At 41.7% G+C, this 20,555-nt stretch overlaps 1 protein-coding gene and 1 long non-coding RNA gene across 4 annotated transcripts in view; one reads left to right on the top strand and one right to left on the bottom strand.

The window, feature by feature from the left end:
- Positions 1 to 9,884, bottom strand: part of LOC144600501 (transcription factor Dp-1-like) — a 43,414-nt gene extending 33,530 nt beyond the window's left edge. Inside the window, exons 1-3 of one of the 2 annotated variants that reach the window (XM_078412150.1) lie at positions 9,441 to 9,884; positions 7,978 to 8,069; positions 2,306 to 2,372 (exon numbers count right to left, since the gene is read on the bottom strand). In XM_078412150.1, coding sequence (XP_078268276.1) covers positions 2,306 to 2,372; positions 7,978 to 7,989 — 79 coding nt within the window. In that variant the 5' untranslated portion in view covers positions 7,990 to 8,069; positions 9,441 to 9,884. The remainder of the gene's footprint in view (positions 1 to 2,305; positions 2,373 to 7,977; positions 8,070 to 9,440) is intronic. The other variant, XM_078412151.1, reaches the window with a different exon arrangement.
- Positions 9,885 to 10,285: 401 nt separating this feature from the next.
- LOC144600500 (uncharacterized) overlaps positions 10,286 to 20,555 on the top strand; it is a 50,399-nt gene continuing 40,129 nt past the window's right edge. Inside the window, exon 1 of one of the 2 annotated variants that reach the window (XR_013548145.1) lies at positions 10,286 to 10,347. This is a non-coding gene — a long non-coding RNA (uncharacterized LOC144600500). The remainder of the gene's footprint in view (positions 10,348 to 20,555) is intronic. The other variant, XR_013548144.1, reaches the window with a different exon arrangement.

The raw sequence follows: 20,555 nt of genomic DNA, 5'->3' as shown, positions 1-20,555 counted from the left end.
AAACATATATGCATGTGAAATTTCACAGCCACTCACATCCTTATAGACATCAACACATCACTGTACTGCATCAGCTTACTAAGTCTGAACTGGTAACTTTTACAATAAGTAGCTCATGCAATATTGGTACATTACACCAATAAACTGTATAACAAATTGCTTATGCATTGTTTCGATAAATCAGAGTTTCAACTCTGTCATGTTGCTGTATAAATATCAAGCAGCAGACAAGAATGGCAGGGAATATTATGCCAAGCCATTCCTACACATTTCCAAAGGACTGGTTTCACAGTACAAATGGCAGAGGGTTGGCAGCAGGTTTTCTGCTAACTAAAAAGAAAATGAGAAAATGCAATTGTGCTTTCCATTAGATATTTTAATTGTACTGCAGCAAACCAGTTTATCCAGTTATTCCCATTATTCAGTTAATTTGCTCTGAAAGAAATCCTGAATGCTCTCATCCTACTTTGTCAATAGCAGATAGTAACCATGCCACCATTGGAGTTAAAAACTCAATTGCGAAGAGAAGCTCATGCAATCCTATCATCCCATCAACAGGGAATTGAGTGGCTACTCTGCTGGCTGAGTCCCCCATGTTAAAATGTGAAATTGATTGGGTATTACAGTGCCCTCCATAATGTTTGGGACAAAGACCCATCATTTATTTATTTGCCTCTGTACTCCACAATTTGAGATTTGTAATTGAAAAAAAATCACATGTGTTTAAAGTGCACATTGCCAGATTTTATTAAAGGATATTTTTATACATTTTGGTTTCACCATGTAGAAATTACAGCTGTGTTTATACATAGTTCCCCCATTTCAGGGCACCATAATGCATAATGTTTGGGACACATGGCTTCACAGCTGTTTGTAATCGCTCATGTGTGTTTAAATGACTCCTTAATGCAGGTATAAAAGAGCTCTCAGCACCCAGTCTTTCCTCCAATCTTTCCATCACCTTTGGAAACTTTTATTGCTGTTTATCAACACGAGGACCAAAGTTGTGCCAATGAAAGTCAAAGAAGCCATTATGAGACTGAGAAACTAGAATAAAACTGTTAGAGACATCAGCCAAACCTTAGGCTTACCAAAATCAACTGTTTGGAACATTATTAAGAAGAGAGAGCACTGGTGAGCTTACTAATGACAAAGGGACTGGCAGGCCAAGGAAGACCTCCACAGCTGATGACAGAAGATTTCTCTCTATAATAAAGAAAAATCCCCAAACACCTGTCCAACAGATTAGAGTCATGTGTGGATTTGTCAACGACCACAGTCCACAAAAGACTTCAGGAACAGAAACACAGAGGCTACACTGCAAGATGCAAACCACTGGTTAGCTGCAAAAATAAGATGGCCAGGTTACAGTTTGCCAAGAAGTACTTAAAAGAGCAACCATAGTTCTGGAAAAAGGTCTTGTGGACAGATGAGACAAAGATTAATTTATATCAGAGTGATGGCAAGAGCAAAGTATGGAGAAGAGAAGGAATTGCCCAAGATCCAAAGCATACCTCATCTGTGAAACACGGTGGCGGAGGTGTTATGGCCTGGGCATGTATCGCTGCTGAAGGCACTGGCTCACTTATTTTCGTTGATGATACAACTGCTGATGGCAGTAGCATAATGAATTCTGGTGTGTAGACACATCCTATCTGCTCGTTCAAACAAATGCCTCAAAACATTGGCCGGCAGTTCATTCTACAGCAAGACAATGATCCCAAACATACTGCTAAAGCAACAAAGGAGCTTTTTCAAAATTAAAAAATGGTTAATTCTTGAGCGGCCAAGTCAATCACCCGATCTGAACCCAATTGAGCATGCCTTTTATATGCTGAAGAGAAAACTGAAGGGGACTAGCCCCCAAAACAAGCATAAGCTCAAAATGGCTGCAATACAGGCCTGGCAGAGCATCACCAGAGAAGACACCCAGCAACTGGTGATGTCCATGAATCGCAGACTTCAAGCAGTCATTGCATGCAAAGGATATGCAACAAAATACTAAACACGACTATTTTCATTTACATGACATTGCTGTGTCCCAAACATTATGGTGCCCTGAAATGGGGGGGACCATGTACAAACACTGCTGTAATCTCTACATGGTGAAACCAAAATGTATAAAAATGGCCTTTATTAAAATCTCACAATGTGCACTTTAACCACATGTGATTTTTTCTATTACAAATCTCAAATTGTGGAGTAGAGGCAAATAAATAAATGATGGGTCTTTCTCCCAAACATTTTGGAGGGCACTGTAGGTTATGGAAAACAAAAAAACACAAACAGAATGAATTATACTTACTTTTTGCTGGACTAATATTCTGATCTGTAAAAATTTTGATCTCGCCATTAGTTTCTACTATCCCAATCTATGAAAAAAAACACATGTGCTATAAATACCAACTCAACACAAGTCTGCTTTAACAAGCAGATAAATGCTCTTTCAAATTAATGTTGGCACACCTATCCTCCTACAGATCTTATTTTTGAAGGAAATAGAGGACAACAAACAATGTCTAGATTTTCACAGAAGCAGCTTCATAAATAGCCAGTAGGAATCAAAATTATACTTCATTCTTTTAACCCCGAAAAGAGAAATGTTGCCATCAGTTTTTGTAGAAACATTGATATATTCAGCAACTTAAACAAGCAGGTCACATCACGATGGTACTGCACATCTGTATTTTTCAGTGCAACAATATGCAAAAACTTTTATATCAATGCATCCTTGAAAAGTAGAGTCCAAGAAAAACAATGATATCAGTTAGCCAGACAGCTTCACAATACTTGTTTTGTGGCAATTCAGATAAGAAGTGCAGTTCCTCGTTAATACCAACTCAACATAGACATCCTCCATAATTAATTTAATCTTCGAGGCAAAGAATCTGGATGTTGGTCAGAACTGGACATCACAACTTGGGACATGGCTGACAAGAGCTTTGGATAATCTTAAATTTAATAGAACAAATGCTGGTCAAGAAAGAACTGGAGCAGTCTCAACAAGAGCTAATAAACGCATGGATAATAGTTTCAGTGGATGACATAAAATAGACATATACTTGAGTGATGTCGCAGAGCTGGAAATAAGCAGTATTAATAAGCAGCATGTGGCAGGAAACTTATCTTGGGGGTCAAATATGTCATCAGACTGCAAGCTGTATGCTTCAAACTTGGATAATTGCCAGGAAACTGTGGTTGGTACATAAGATAATAGGTTTGGTCCTTGACATAAAGATGAAGAAAACATCTACTCATCCATTACTGGATGCTGAGCTAGCAATCTGACAATTTAGAGACAGTGGTGGGGATGAGAGAAGCTGTAGTAAAGTAAAACCAAGTACAAACATGTGAAACTGATGGCTTTGCAGTTGTTCCTGACCCTTAAAAATAACATTTAACATCAAAGTCTTAAGTTAAAATGTGCAGCATGAAAGGGCAGAAGCCTTGAAGTGTGTCTTCATTACTTTGCATATATCTAGCCTGAAGATGCTTACAGTTGATGTTCTAATTTAACCAACGAGTCTCTGCTAAAAAAACCTTTTCAAATCATCAAACATTCTGGGACGAGCATGGGGAAAATGATCAGCTGGTCCTCAAGACTGAATTGCCACCGTTCAATATGGAGGCAAAAGGGCAAGGCGGGAAATATTGAGCAGAAGATGATCACCGAGGTGACTGATGGAAAGGAGCAAAGCAAGAGCTGCTCTCTTATGAACAAAAGTCGTGGTGAGGTAAGTTAATTCTCTACCCTAAGAGTCACGGGCTAACTATTAGAAATACTTATAAGTGCAGGCAGGCGTATTTTTGTAAGACTGGAGAGTTAGGTGCTGTGGAGACCTGGCACAGAGGCAGTCAGGATACATAGACCAAATAATACACCACAAAAACAGGCCCTTCGGCCCATGCTGACCATGAAGTTAATTTAAACGAATTCCATTTTCCTGCCATTCTCTAACTGTTCATGAGTCTGTCTGAATGTCTCTTAAATGCTGATGTTGCATCGGCTTCCACCACCTCCCCTGGCAATGCATTCTAGGTACTTATCACTGAAAAACAAAATTGCTCTGCAAATCTCTTTTAAACTTTTCTCCTTTTTTTCTTCAACAAGGAACAAAATCAGTTTACAAAATACAACATTAATCAAAACTGCTATTCGTGCAGTTTGCAAACATCGTCCATCAGATGACAACATTGTGAGCAGCATCCACGACACACTCCAGTCTCTCCTGCATAGTGTTCACGGAATGGCCTCTATAGTTCCTGTGGACACTGCGTGCTCCCTCTCCAGGGACACGCAGGCACGGATGCAAGCCCGGAAGAGGGGCAGGAGCTTTCCTTGCCTCATCTTAAAGCTACATCGTTTTGTCTTTGGCATTTTCACCCTGGAAAGATCAGCAATGATCATATAAAATGGCAGGAAGGTTTGAGGGGTCAGATGGCCTACTCTGTTCCTTTCTTGCATTCTCGTGGCAGACTATTAAATGCATAGGGATCTGGATGACCTGTACATGCTGTACAAAAGACAAGTGATTAGGAAATCAGTCTGACGAAGGGTCTCGACCCCGAAACATTGCCCATTCCTTCTCTCCTGAGATGCCGCCTGACCTGCTGAGTTACTCCAGCATTTTGTGAATAAATACCAGGAATACTAACAAAGTTATCAGTTATTGGCAGGGGAATTGAATACAAAAGTATGGAGGTTATGTTTATGTTATATAGGGCACTGGTGTGACCACTGCTAGAACATCTTGTATAGCATTAACTATCTTATTTAATGAACCATGTAAATGCAATGGGTGCAGATCAGAGACATTTTAGGCAGGCTGTCTAATGAACCAAATTTTTTCAGATGTATTTGGAATGTGCTTCTCCACGAGGCAAAAGAATACTTTTAGAATTTGTTTTAAAAAGCAGATAGATAGGTTCATTAGTAAGGAGGCAATAAGTTAGCAGAATGGCCAGGAATGTAAAGTTGAGGTGACAATGGGTCAGGCAACGGCAGAGAAGGCTCTAGGGGCAAATTGATTTGTCCCTGCTCCAAATTCATGATTATATATTGAGCATATGGGAAGATCTCGATAGCCACAAATGAGAAAAATTTAAAGAAAATAATTGATATTGCCCTCATTGGTGGCAGAATTAAGAATCAGTGGATACAAAAAAAAATCCAGCAAATGGATGCTAAATGTTTTTTTATGCGGTGATTGGTTAGAGTCTGCAATGCACTGCCAAGAATTAAGAAGAAAGACAGGTTCAATTGCACTGTTTAAAGGAGAACTTGAGAAGTATCCAAAAGCAAAGAACATGCAGGTCCATGGGGAGAGGGCAGAATGCAGGACCAGTTGGATTGTTCTTGTATAGAACGAGCATGGGCTAATGGTCTCCCATGCTGTAACAATTATTTGACATGAAAATATATTTCCACCCCTTCATCACCACTGGATATAAATCCTGATAAACACCCTTCCCTGCAGCATTTTGGGGCGACCTATCCAGAAGGACTACGGTGGCATAAGGATATCGTAGTAAGCCTTCAAGGACAATTTACGGAGAGGCAATAAAAGTGGCCTTGCCAGTAATCACTTCATTTGAAGTGAACAAATCAGAAAGTCATGAACTAAATAGTTATCTATCATTTCAGCTCTTAATAGCTTGAAAACAGATCACTCCATAACTTTCTTGATTCAAGGGAATACAAACCAGATTTTTGTGATCTATGCAGAAAAAGCCTTTCTGTACCTCCACTATATTAACCTTCTATTGTTTACAAAGTCCAAAAAGGTTAACGTTATTTTAACCTCCATTAAGGTCCAACTGCTAGAATTGTGCCGCTTTGATAGATCTATAAACATCTTCATAATTTAGTACTTCCACCCACAATTCATAATGTTGCCCGTGTTGCATCTATTTTATTTTAGATTTTTAATTTTCTTTTTAATTAGCCATAGCTTATCTTGGAACGTAGAGCCTCTTAACACGCTCTACACTGGTTCTACACTAATCCCAAGAAAACAGAAACAATCAAGCTGCCCAAAGCCTGTCCTGCCATTCAATACGATCTGCCCATGGCCTTAAATTCCCATCAGTGCCTGCTCCTCAAGCCATTTCTTCCAACCAGTCAAAATAATACCTCCAGTGATCTAGGCTCTGCAAATCTGTGGTGGGGAATCCCAGAGATTTACTGCCAGACAACATTTTGAAAGACCTCGGTTTTAAATGACTACCCCTTTATCTTATTGCTAGTCCCTTGGTTCAAGACTTTCCCCCTATGGAAATATATCCATATCTACATTACATGCCCCTAAGAATCTTGTGTTTCAATATGATCACCCATTTCTTCAAAACTCAACAAAGACTGCAGATTCAAATTCTTTAATTTGCAGTTATTCATTCTTTCGCTTCACAGCTGTTACCAGCGAGTTCAAGAAAATCAATGACTAAAGTCTAAATCTTCTACATTTCCTATGCTTTGTTACGACACCAACATCATCCTTAATCTATGGAAATTACAAAGACTTTTCCCTACCCCTTTACAACAAGTTGTCTTTCCTCTAGAATTTAACCAGAAAAATTGATCGCTTTGCAGATACCTCAGTAATGGTTAACATGTCTCACTTTGAGTTAAGTTTGCATTAGCAATTAATTTTATACTTCATACATTTGTATGATGGGTAATTTTCTCAAGCGTTCTAATCTGCCTTTCCGTTCAATTATATTATTATATCACTATTCTTTTTATTAGAATTTCATGAGGAATCAATGAGCAGGATGAAGAATTAAACTGGTATATTTGGATTTTCCAAACACCTCTTAAAACAACACATTAAAGGTTACTCATGCCATTGGAGTGGGTCATATATTAGCATGAATAGATTAGCCAATTAACAAATCGAGTAAAGCAGACCATTTTCAGATTTACAAGTTGCAACCAAAAATATTATATCCAAGCTTGCAAATGGAAGACGAGTTGTGAGAAAGACGGAGTCCATAAAAGCGTACAGACAGTTTCAGAGTGTGGATGAAAAGATAGCAGTTGAGTTACAGCAAAGAAATGTGAGAAAATATGTAGTTATCAATTAAGATGGGAAGAGAAAAGTAGATCTGAATGGCACTGTACAAAAAACACCAAATCAGCAAGCAGATACATCAAGTAATTACCAAAGCAAATTCCATGTAGATCTTTGCTGCAAGAAGATGGAATGCAAAAGCAGGGAAGTCTCATCAACACTTCACAGGGCCTTAAGGTCATATCTAGAATACTGCACAAAATTTTAGTCTCCCCATTTCATTGAGTGCACACTACCTTAAAGGTCTTGAGACCGCTATAGATATACTTTACCTGTTTAATTACTGGAATGAAATGGTTGTCATGCGATGAAGAAAATATGGATTATGCAAGATGGAGTTTAGAAAAAAGAGACGACATTGCAACACAAGATTCTTAAGGTTTAACGGGGAAGATGGAGTGAGAATTCATTTATAGCGGGGGGGTATCTGGAAATAGTGCATAATCTCAGGCTCACCAGGTTAAAGAGAATTGAAAGTTGCAACAGAGTTAAATAGAGCCTACTAAAGCCCAGGTCAGATGACCAGGGATGCAATGTGGGAACATTATCCATTTAGAATACGGATACTCATGTACCCTCAGCATTTTGGATATTTATTTCAAAAATCTAACTTCTGCAGTTGATTTTTTATTTTTCAAATAATGACCGGTGATTCATTTGTCTGCTATTTATGTAACATGGCCATCAAATTTGCCCATGAATGTAACTGCGCTACGAAAGCACATGGGTGCAAAATGTATTGGCAAGTTGTGGGGACTGGCACTGCAGTGACATGCATCTACTCCATGAGTAAACAGGGCCATAGATATCTTCTCTCTAAAAGCCAAGTTGACTGGTGACTTTAAATAATCCCCCACTCCCCACCAAAAAGTCTGCAAATTAAGTTACACCCAGAAATAATACTTACATCTTTGGCCATGTTGATGGTTCTTTTATTGCTGAGTTTTGGATACTTCTGTTGCCAAAATTATAACAAGCACGATTCCACCTAAACAACACCTAAATACATTGAAAGAATTAAGTAGATTTAAACTTTCTTGTACATACTGATCCAAAATGAATCAGAAAAGTAGTAATTTGTTCTCATTCATTTCAACATTTTGTAGATTAAACTTGCTTATTTGGTTTGTCATGTATAAAGTTAAAAATGCACGCTAAAAAAAAATCACAATTTTCCTCACCTATAGTTTGCTAATGTTTAGTTAATGTTATTGAGCACTAATAATGCAGTCATGGGAAAACAAACTTGACCTTTATACAAACAAAAACTTATTTTAGAAATTATTTGGAAAGATTACTGGGGCCTAGTACTCCAGAAGCAACTTGCTAAACTGCAAAACATAATCAATCGAGCTGAAGTTCTCATTAGTCCATATCCTGTACTTAAATCCTTTGGTTGTGAAAGAAAACACATTAATCAAAGTAAAATGAATAAAAAGACACGGGAATATACAAAGCAAAGTAAAAACTGGCTTCCAGGAGACCAGTCAGCAATAAGGCCTGCCAGGCCTCATGGCCTACCGACCAATTACATGAATATGAAATGCAAATACTGTCACATTTAATAAACGCACTGTTCTTTCCAGCTAAAGGTGAGGGGGTTTCCACATGGTGTATCGAGTAAAGAATAAAAAGCTTTAAATATTACACTTTTTTACTTTGCAGACATGCTCGATGTAAACCACATATTTTCAGAGCTATCTTCAATATATTCATTGCTTTACGAGTTACTTAAATTTTACAAAAGCTGCACATTTCCAACGAAGTTCGAACGATTTTTGAAAAGTTTTTTTTGAAATAAAACTGCAATTGTTTTTTCTTTCACCTGTATACCTCCCCGCCCGACACAGCTCCCGACCCTCGCATAAGCCGCTCATACCTACTGTAGCATTGCACATGGAAGCATTTCAAAGTTTCCCCCAAAAAATCTACATTCAAATGATTCTGCTTGTATTCACAGCACCCCCTCCTCTTCGCTCCCAGTCACCGGAGGGGGGATTCCTCCGACCAAGCAATGGTCCTCCCAACCGAGTCTCCAATCTGCAGCCTAGGCCTGAAACCAGGGGCTCTCCTACTGTAAACAACCCCGCCAGAAGCTGCAGATCAGCAGATGGGAGCCACGCCGGCCCTGAATTACTGGAGACTGCAAAAAGGCCGGGAGCTTCTTTAACTAAGGCACGATTCTGGACCCTGAGACCCCCCCAATAATTGAAAGAAAATGCAACAGACAAAAAGACTTCTGTCATTGCCACTCTGCTCTTTTTCAGCAACCCCAAAAGGCAAAACTGGATCGAAAACTTAGAAACGGTTAGTCTGCACCTAGAATAAGCCGATCATAATTGTTTTAACAGCGAGGTAAAGCGATGATACCTTCTCATACATAAAGCTGTCGGCTCCACGGGCGGCGTAGTAGGTTCAGTGTTTTTTTTTCCGGGGGGTGGGGGAAAAGGATGGGTGGGAATTTTAAAAAAAGAAATAAATTATAAAAAATAAATATAACAGCGATTAACCAGAGTGAGCGGCGGGGAAGGTGGTGAGGGGAATGAAGTTGACCACCTCCACGGCTCCACACGCACACATCAGGGGAGTGAATTTAAAAACAAGTGGGGCCGATCACACTGACTGTCATTATGGTGGGGCGGGGGATTGGCAGCCTGTGTGTCAGTTCTCGGTGCGTGGTGGTGGTAGTGCAGAGAGGGAGCTTGGGGGTGTCCGGACCTCCGTGTGTTTTGTGTTGCTGGCGGTTGGCATGAACTCGTTGGCCTTGCGCTTTGCTTCCCCCCCTCCTGCTCCCCCGCCCCACCTCCCGTTCCCACTCGGCTCCCCGGCCGCAACGGCGCGCCAGTCAAAATGAAGCCGCTCGCCACGGCTCGCAACTGTTTTCATCCTCAACCGATCTTGGCGGCGTCCGGCTCCCGCCTCGCTCCCATTGGCTCCTCGCTCGGCCCCGCCCCCGCCGCCCGCTCATTGGCTCGCCGCACACGGCGGCTCTCTTTCCATTCGCCCTCCGCACACAATCGTCATTGCATTCTCACCAATGAGAAGCGGGTTCACATAGCCCGCCGGCGGCCGGCTGCGATGGAAGTAGCCATTGGCTGAATCTCCCGGAATTCGCGGTCTCCATTGGGCCGTTCGGCCGGCCAAGGGGCAGATGGTTGGACGCTTCCCATTGGTCAAGCCGCGATCAACCGCCTCCTGTTTGAACGGAGTGCTGACGTCACCAGTGTGCGCTGGTCGGCGTCCTCTGTGTGGAGCCGGAGTCCAGCATAAAGTTATGGTGAGGTGATAACCAAGCAATCAAAGTCCACTAACTACTCTGCTTACTTTTTTTCAGGTACATTCATGTAGTACAATTAGGTTTATGTGAAATAGGCAGCCAATTCCCAACAGTGGGTCTGCGGAGCTTGTTTATTGAAGTTGCGCTGGAAGTAGTGAGGTCCACAAGAAAGGGAAGGCCAGGCTGCGACCGAATATCGTAAACATTAAGGGACAGAAACAACACTATTTATTTACCATACTACGGGAAACCTCAAAATTATTTCACGTTTATCCTTTTGGTGCTATAATATAACAAATCATACTACCTTAATTGAATGCTATAATGGCTAGTTTATCTTTGTGAATGATTTTGTTTAGAAGGGTGTTTATTCAAAAAATGCTGGAGTAACTCAGCAGGTCAGGAGAGAAGGAATGGGTGACGTTTCGGGTCGAGGCCCTTCTTCAGACTGAACTTTGCACTTTGAAGTTGTTTAGAAGGGTAGTCAGGATACCACGATCTTTTCTTAGGATATCAGGATAAAGCACTTTATTTTTTTGTTTGTGCACCAACATATGCAGTTCGTTGCATATGCTGTGATCGTTTGTACAGATTTTTGAATAGGTTTGTTCAGAACAAGACATTTTCTAAGAATGTAAAGAGCGAGATACAAGTGAAAGTGACATTGGGGAAATGGTTGGAGTCAAAAAACTGTTGATGGTGGAATCTTGAGCAAAACAAAGTGCTGGAGGAATATGCAGGTGAGGCAACATCTGTGGAGTGAAATGGAGCAGTTTATTGTGGGTCAGGACCAGTTTTCAGACTGAAATAGACTGGTTTAGGTTTATTGTCATGTTTTCTGAGGTACAGTGCATGCAATCCAATCAAATCGGATAATACTATGTATAAATACAGTCAAGCCAAACTTGAACAATAAGTACAGCAAAGGTAAGATACAGAGTGCAGAATATACTTTGCATTGTAGTGCACCAGTATCAGAGACAAAGTGCAACGTCAATAGACAATAGGTGCAGGAGTAGGCCATTTGGCCCTTTGAGCCAGCACCACCATTCAATGTGATCATGGCTGATCATTCTCAATCAGTACCCCGTTCCTGCCTTCTCCCCATACCCCCTCACTCCGCTATCCTTAAGAGCTCTATGTCCTCAATGAGGTAGAGCGGAGATTATCATCGGAATTATTAAATCCACGATCTACAGGTAGGAAAGAGTAGAGTTCAGTTTAGTTTTTTGTCACGTGATTATTTATGGTGATAGTAGCTCCTCTGGGACCAGTATACAAAAAATTGCTGTGCTCCCAGTGCCATTTTGGAGAATATGAACACAAGGGTAGCAGAGGAATCAAACAGATATTTAATGCCAGTTTTTAGGTAGCACAAAAAAACCCACTCATGCCATTGATGAGCTCTGTGGACCTACCTTAAATAAATTGATTTAAAAGAAACTGATTTGTGCAAACTCTTATGGATATGTGTATATAGGATGAAACTACTTGGGTGATGTGGGTGAAACTTAGGTTTTTTATATTTCACTCTTTTTGCTGTTGTCAACTATGTTGCTTCTGGGAAGTTGAACTAACTTTTGATATGTCAATTATGGCAAAAGGTGTTGGGAGGTTTTTTGAATATGTTTGACTAAGGTATATGAAGTTGATATTACATTAATTTGTAATTGATCTATGAGTGTTTTAATTTTATTTCTATAGGGTCTATTTAATCTATAATTTTTCAATTTTTTGCAGATTATGTATTTATGGAGTGCATTGAGTAGGATAGGATAGGAATCTATTGTCATTAAAATTATAGAACAATAGACAATAGGTGCAGGAGGAGGCCATTCGGCCCTTCGAGCCAGCACCGCCATTCAATGTGATCATGGCTGATCATTCTCAATCAGTACCCTGTTCCTGCCTTCTCCCCATACCCTCTGACTCCGCTATCCTTAAGAGGTCTATCTAGCTCTCTCTTGAATGCATTCAGAGAATTGGCCTCCACTGCCTTCTGAGGCAGAGAATTCCACAGATTCACAACTCTCTGACTAAAAAGGTTTTTCCTCATCTCAGTTCTAAATGGCCTACCCCTTATTCTTAAACTGTGGCCCCTTGTTCTGGACTCCCCTAACATTGGGAACATGTTTCCGCCTCTAACGTGTCCAACCCCTTAATAATCTTATATGTTTCGATAAGATCTCCTCTCATCCTTCTAAATTCCAGTGTATACAAGCCTAGTCGCTCCAGTCTTTCAACATATGACAGTCCCGCCATTCCGAGAATTAACCTAGTAAACCTACGCTGCACGCCCTCAATAGCAAGAATATCCTTCCTCAAATTTGGAGACCAAAACTGCATACAGTACTCCAGGTGCGGTATCACTTGGGCCCTGTACAACTGCAGAAGGACCTCTTTGCTCCTATACTCAACTCCTCTTGTTATGAAGACTAACATTCTATTGGCTTTATTCACTGCTTGCTGTACCTGCATGCTTCCTTTCAGTGACTGATGCACTAGGACACCCAGATCTCGTTGTACGTCCTCTTTTCCTAACTTGACACCATTCAGATAATACTCTGCCTTCCTATTCTTACGATAACCTCACACTTATCCACATTAAACTGCATCTGCCTTGCATTCGCCCACTCACACAACCTGTCCAAGTCACCCTGCAACCTCGTAGCATCTTCCTCACAGTTCACACTACCACCCAGCTTTGTATCATCTGCAAATTTGCTAATAGCACTTTTAATCCCTTCATCCAAGTCATTAATGTATATTGTAAATAGCTGCGGTCCCCCACTAGTTACTGCCTGCCATTCTGAAAGGGACCCATTTATCCCCACTCTTTGCTTTCTGTCTGTCAATCAATTTTCTATCCATGTCAGTACCCTACCTCCACTACCATGTGCTCTGATTTTGCCCACTAATCTCCTATGTGGAACCATGTCAAAGGCTTTCTGAAAGTCAAGGTACACCACATCCACGTGCTCTCCCCTGTCAATTTTCCTAGTTACATCCTCAAAGAATTCCAGAAGATTAGTCAAGCATGATTTCCCCTTCGTAAATCCATGCTGACTCGGAACAATCCTGTTACCACTATCCAAATGCTCCGCAATTTCATTTTTTATAATTGGCTCCATCATCTTCCCCACCACTGATGTCAGACTAACTGGTCTATAATTTCCCGTTTTGTCTCTCCCTCCTTTCTTAAAAAGTGGGACAACTTTAGCTACCCTCCAATCCACAGGAACTGATCCTGAATCTATAGAACATTGGAAAATGATCACCAATGCGTCCACAATTTCTAGCGCTACCTCCTTAAGTACTCTGGGATGCAGACCATCAGGCCCTGGGGATTTATCAGCCTTCAGTCCTATCAGTCTACCCAACACCATTTCCTGCCTAATGTGGATTTCCTTCAGTTCCTCCGTCACCCTAGGATCTCTGGACACTAGAACATCTGGCAGATTGCTTGTATCTTCCTTAGTGAAGACAGATCCAAAGTACCAGTTCAACTCGTCTGCCATTTCCTTGTTCCCCATAATAAATTCCCCCACTTCTGTCTTCAAGGGACCCACATTTGCCGTGACTATTTTTTTCCTCTTTACTGACCTAAAAAAGCTTTTACTATCCTCCTTTATATTATTGGCTAGTTTACCCTTGTACCTCAACTTTTCTCCCCGTATTGCCTTCTTAGTCATCTTCTGTTGCTCTTTAAAAGAGTCCCAAATCCTCTGACTTCCCACTCTTCTTTGCTTTGTTGTACTTCTTCTCTTTTATTTTTATGCTGTCCTTGACTTCCCTTGTCAGCCACGGGTGCCTCTTACTCCCCTTGGAATCTTTCCTCCTCTTTGGGATAAATTGATCCTGCAACTTCTGCATTATTCCCAGGAATACCTGCCATTGCTGTTCCACCGTCTTCCCTGCTAGGGCCTCCTTCCAGTCAATTCTGGCCAGCTCATGCCTCTGTAATCCCCTTTGCTATACTGTAATACTGACACTTCCGATTTTCCCTTCTCCCTCTCAATTTGTAGAGTAAAACTTATCATATTGTGATCACTGCATCCTAATGGCTCTTTTACCTCGAGTCCCCTTATCAGATCAGGTTCATTACACAACACTAAATCCAGAATTGCCTTCTCCCTAGTAGGCTCCAGTTCAAGCTGTTCTAAGAATCCATCTCGGAGACACTCCACAAACTCTCTTTCCTGGGGTCCATTACCAACCTGATTTTCCCAGTCTAACTGCATGTTGAAATCTCCCATAACCACCGTAGCATTACATTTGCGACATGCCAATTTTAGCTCCTGATTCAACTTGCACCCTATGTCGAGGCTACTGTTTGGGGGCCTGTAGATAACTCCCATTAGGGTCTTTTTACCCTTACAATTCCTCATTTCTATCCATACTGATTCTACATCTCCTGATTCTATGTCACCCCTTGCAAGGGAGTGAATATCATTCCTCACCAACAGAGCGACCCCACCCCCTCTGCCCACCTGTCTGTCTTTTCTATACGTTGTGTACCCCTGAATATTCAGTTCCCAGCCCTGGTCCTCTTGTAGCCATGTCTCAGTGATTCCCACAACATCATACTTGCCAATGTCTAACTGAGCCTCAAGCTCATCCACTTTATTTCTTATACTTTGCGCATTTAAATACAACACTTTAATTTCGGTATTCACCTCCCCTCTCACACCGGTCACAATTGGCCCTGACCGTACTCTCTTATCCCTTCTAGAACTTCCCTCCCCATTCATTCGAGAGTCCTTTCCAATTTCTCCTGTATTCGCTTCCCCTTTAACTCCATCTTCATATTCCCAGTTTGTCAATCCCTCCCCCCCACTACTTAGTTTAGAGCCACACTTGTAGCACTAGCAAACCTACCTGCCAGAATGTTGGTCCCCCTGCTGTTAAGGTGTAACCCGTCCCTTTTGTACAGGTCGCCCCCACCCCAGAAGAGATCCCAGTGGTCTAGAAATCTAAATCCCTGCTCCCTGAACCAGCCCCTCAGCCATACATTCATATCCCTGATCTCTCTATTCCTGCCCTCACCAGCACGAGGTACAGGTAGCAGTCCAGAGGCAACCACCTTCGATGTCTTACTTCTCAGTCTCAACTCTCTAAACTTACGTCGCAGTATCTCCTTCCTCCCAACGTCGTTCGTGCCCACATGCACAACTACTTCCGGTTGATCGCCTTCCCTCGCTAGGATGTTCTGAAGCCGCTCCGTGATGTCTTGAACCCTGGCACCAGGGAGGCAACAGACCATCCTCGAGTCCCACCTGCCGCCACAGAATCTACTGTCCGTACCTCGGACAATGGAGTCACCCACTACTATGGCTCTTCCTGACTTCGGCCTTCCCGGTCGAGTTTCCTTGCCTGGGTTAGATCTGCCAACACGTCCGCCGCTCGTACTGGAAGCGCCTTCTGCCCCGACAGTTCCCAAGAGGGTGTACCTGTTTGCAATAGGCACAGCCACCGGGTCTCCTGTAGTCCACGTTCGCTCCCCCCTGAAACGGTCTCCCACCTTCGCTCGACCTGGACCCTTGGCGTGACAGCCTCACAGTAGGTCCTGTCCAGGAAACGCACATTCCCGGATGGCCCTGAGGTCTTCCAGCTGCTTTTCCAACTCCGCCACACGTCCATTCAGGAGCCGTACCTGGACACAGTTCTTGCAGGTGTAGCTCCCAGAAGCTCCAGCGGTGTCCCTACCTTCCCACATCCTGCAGGAAACACACTGCACCAACCACATATGCAAAATAGTGAATATGCATATGTGAAATATGACTTGCAAAAAGTATGGTATGTATACCAAACTGTTATACAAGTCAAAGAGCTTTGTAAAATGCGTGATGCCAGTGGGGATTTAAGGAATTAGCAATGGAAGGAAAGTCCCCTGTTCAGATGGCTTGAATCAATGGAAAAATAGAGGTCACTGAAATGGTGATTGCATGGGTAATGTACCTTTTAAAAAAAGAGGAAGGTAAAAGTATGAGTAACTGAAGGCTGTTTTGCCCCAAATTTATTACTGGGAAATTGTTAGGTTGAATTATTAAGAAAGTAATAACAACATAGTTGACAAATTGCAATCTAAACATGTGGATTCAGCATGGTTTGTTGAAGAGTAATTGTATTTGGCTTATATTGGGGTTATTTGCAAAAATCTCGAATAGTTTTATATCTTGAAATTAAATCTTGGACTAGTATTATATTTGCACTTCAGAAGACATGTGATAACTCCTCACAAAAGATTAAGTTACAAGATAAAAACCTGATATTGGAGATAACATATTGGCACGGATTGGTTAACAAGAAGGAAGCATAAGAGAGTCATTTTCAGATGGACAAAGTGTGACCATTGGGGTGCCAGTGTTCAGTGCTGGGACCGCAACTGTCTAATATGTCAAAATTGGAGAAAGGAAGCAAAAGTACAGTAGGCAAATTTGCAGTTACGAACATAGATAGGAAAGGAAGTTGCAATGAGGATACTCTTTGCCAGATTGGTTTGGATAGATTGGGTGAGTGGGTAAAGAGTCGGCAAATGGTGTATAATGTAGCAAACAAAGTCATCTGGAAATAACAAAATAACAGTATTACCTAAATGCTAATCAAAGTACAAAAGGGATTTGAGATTTCTTGTGCATGAAACAGAAATTTAGCTCAAGGTTCAGCAGATAATGTGGAAGGAAGGCTTATGCAATGCTGGCCATTATTTCAAATGGGTTGCGGGAATGAAGTCTTGCCTCAACTGTACAAATTGCTAGTGAGGCTACGTTAAGAGTATTCTGAATAATTTTGGTCCCTTTATTTTAAGAAAGAATCTTATTTCATGGAAGGGAATGCAGGTAAGGTTCACTAGCGTAAAGACACACAAAATTGCAGATGCTGGAATCTTGAGCAAAACACACAGTGGTGGAAGAACTTTGTGTTAGGCAGCATAGATGTTTCAGATTAGGACCCTTCAGACTGATTGAGTAAGGGGAGAAAGCAGGAAAAAAGAAGTGGGTGTGGGGCAAAGCCTGGGAAGTTATAGGTGAATGCGGGTGAGGAGGGGTTGATTGGCAGATGGGTGGAGTAAGGCCTGCTGGAGTTCCTGGTTGCTAACCATTTTAATTCCTCTTCCCATTCCCATACTGTCCTCTACCTACTCCGTTGTCTGAGTGATGCCACAGGAAAACTGGAAGAACAACACCTCGTATTCATTTGGGTAGTTTACAACCCAACAGCATGTAAATTGTATTCTCCGATTTAAGTAAATCACCCCTCTCCTGCTCCTGCTCTTGCTCCTTACCACTCCAGTGGACAACCATTTCTCCCTCCACCCCAGCAACCTTGCCCTCTGCCCTGTACACTAATCTCTCATCCCCAATTCCTATGTTTCCTTTCATCCCCACCTCTCCCCTTGTCACCTTGCACTGGTATCCCTCCCCTAGCTTTAAATTTCACCACTTATTTTTGCTTTTCTGACACTTTTGTCTCCTTTTCACTTTAGCGCTTGTCACTCCACCCATTTGCCTAACATCTCCCCATCACCTACATCCACCAATCACTTGCCCCACTTTCCCTTTCCAAATTTCTCCCTGCTACTCCATCAGTCTGAAGAAGGGCTCTGATCCAAAGCACCATCTATCTGCTCCCTCCACAGATACTGCCTGACCCGTTGAGTTCCTCCAGCATTTTATATTCACTAGGATGATCCTGTGTATGGAGAGCCTGTCCTGTGAGGAGAGATTAAACTGGTTGAGTTACAGTTTAGAAGAATAAGGTACAATCCTATTGAAATGTCTTAAGATTCTTAGTGATAGATGGGATAATTGCTGAGAGAATGTTTCCTGTCATGGATGAATCCTGGACCAGAGAGCATAGTCTCAGAATATATAGGTGGGGTGTCACTTAAGCCTGAGATGAGTAAGATTTACTTCTCTGTGGGTTATGAGTTTTTGTAACCCCTTTGGCACAGAGACATAGGGCAGAGTCCTTGTGCATTAGCAAAGCTGAGGTAAAGATATTTGTTTAAGTGAATCAGGGATAATGGGGAATGGGCAGTAGAGTTTATTTTGAGGAAAGTAGGATCTGGCAGGATGCTACTGAATGGCGGAGCAAGCTCAAGTTGGAATTGTGTTCCTATTTGTGTTTCCAATGGTTGGATAAATGCAATAGTTGGTATCTTTCTGAGCCGCAGCATTCTGGTTCAATGGTTGGTTTATGTTATAATTGTTATTCTATCAGAACCCTAGAAGGGAGTCTTTAAAATTGGCCTTTGCCTCCGTGAAGGAAAAAAGTGGGTAATTCGGAGGATTGATTAAATGTGTTGCTGCCAAGGCCACCCTAATGACAAAGGAGACATGCCAGATCAATTATAGTTTGTGGATTATAGTCTGGCCATGAAGCATCTGCTGTTTCTCTTCATTCTGACTTCAACATCTAATTGATTTAAAGTTCCAAGTATGGGGTACAGGCAAAAGTTATTACTGTACTGTTTGATTTTTGACCTGCCACACTCAGTGACTTCCTGAAGCCTCCTCTCCTGCTTTTCTAGGTACAACAATAATTCTCCACTTACTGGTAGACACAAAATGCTGGAGTAACTCAGCGGGACAGGCAGCATCTCCGGGGAGAAGGAATGGGTGACTTTTCCGGTCGAGACCCTTCTCCAGACTGAAGACCCGAAACGTCACCCATTCCTTCTCTCCAGAGATGCTGCCTGTCCCGCTGAGTTACTCCAGCATTTTGTCTCTACCTTTGATTTAAACCAGCATCTGCAGTTCTTTCCTACACATTCTCCATTTACTTTTCCTTATGAGAAATAACTTTCCCTGAACACATTATTTAATGAAGTAATGATTGCAGCCTAAAAGTGCAGGACAGAAGAAAGAAACGGAAAATATAAAGAAAAGCTAGCAGCAGACAGGAAGAGATAATATGAGGGCATAGACAAAGAAATATATGGGGAGGGGGGAAGAGAATAAGAAAATGGGATATTTGATTTTGGCTCTGGAGGAAATCTTGCTGTTTTGCAATATTTTGCAATATGCAAATGTGCATATGACCCATTTACTGATATTAATATGCATATGAAACCTAAGTTATCATTTTGAAACTTTCCATCAACCTTGTAAACTCAAAGGAATACAAACAAATTAAAAAAACACGCAGATGCTGGAAGTCTGGAAAAACCCCAGAACCTGCTGGAAATACTCGGCAGGTCAGGCTGCATCTGTACGAAGATAAATAGTCAACGGAACATCAATTGTTAAATCTTCCTCTTCCCACAGTTATGCCAAACATCCCCAGTTAAACTGATCTCATCTGCCAGTACATGATCCATATCCCTCTATTCCTTGCACTTCTATGTGCCTATCTAAAAGCCTCCAACACCACAATGAGTTTCAGGCTCCCATCACTGTAAATAAAAAACTTGGCCTGCACATCTCCATTAAACAATCCCCCTCTCACCTTATAGTTATGGCCTCTGGTTGTTGGACATTTCCACCCTGGGAAAAACATTCTGGCTGTCTACCCTATCTATGCCACTCATAATTTTATATACTATTGAGTCTCCCCTCAACTTCCAATGTTCAGGAGAAAACAATCTTGAGTTTATCCAACCTCCTTGTAGCTGAAATCCTCTAATCCACTCAGCATTCTGGTAAACCTCTTCTGCATCCTTTCCATGGCCTCTACATCCTTCCTGTAATGAGGTAACAGAACGGCACACACTACTCCTATAGCGTTATATCATGGCTTCCTGATTCTTATATTCTATGTCCCCAGCAATGAAGCCAAGCATACCGTTTGCCTTCTTTACCACCCTATCTACTTGTGCTGCCACTTTCAGTGAGCTATGAACGGACACCAAGATCCCTCTGTACATCAATGTTGTTTAGGGTCTTGCCATTAACTATATAGTTTTCCCCTGCATTCAACCTCCTAAAGTGCAACACCTCACACTTGCTCAGATTAAACTGCATCTGCAATTTCTCCATCCATTTCTGCAGTTGATCGATATCCCACTGTTTCTTCTGATAGCCTTACTCACTGTCTGCAACTCCTCCAATATTGGTGGTGTCAGAAAACTTACCAACACATCTAAATTTATGTCCAAAGATAGACACAAAATGCTGGAGTAACTCAGCAGGACAGGCATCATCTCTGGATAGAAGGAATGGGTGATGTTTTGGTCATTTATGTACATTGCAAACTCCAGAGGTTCT

Source organism: Rhinoraja longicauda, chromosome 15 (assembly GCF_053455715.1).
Source record: "Rhinoraja longicauda isolate Sanriku21f chromosome 15, sRhiLon1.1, whole genome shotgun sequence".
In the NCBI taxonomy this organism is placed as follows: domain Eukaryota; kingdom Metazoa; phylum Chordata; class Chondrichthyes; order Rajiformes; family Arhynchobatidae; genus Rhinoraja; species Rhinoraja longicauda.
Note: the sequence above shows the minus strand (reverse complement) of the source record. Positions and strands in the feature narration are given on the sequence as shown.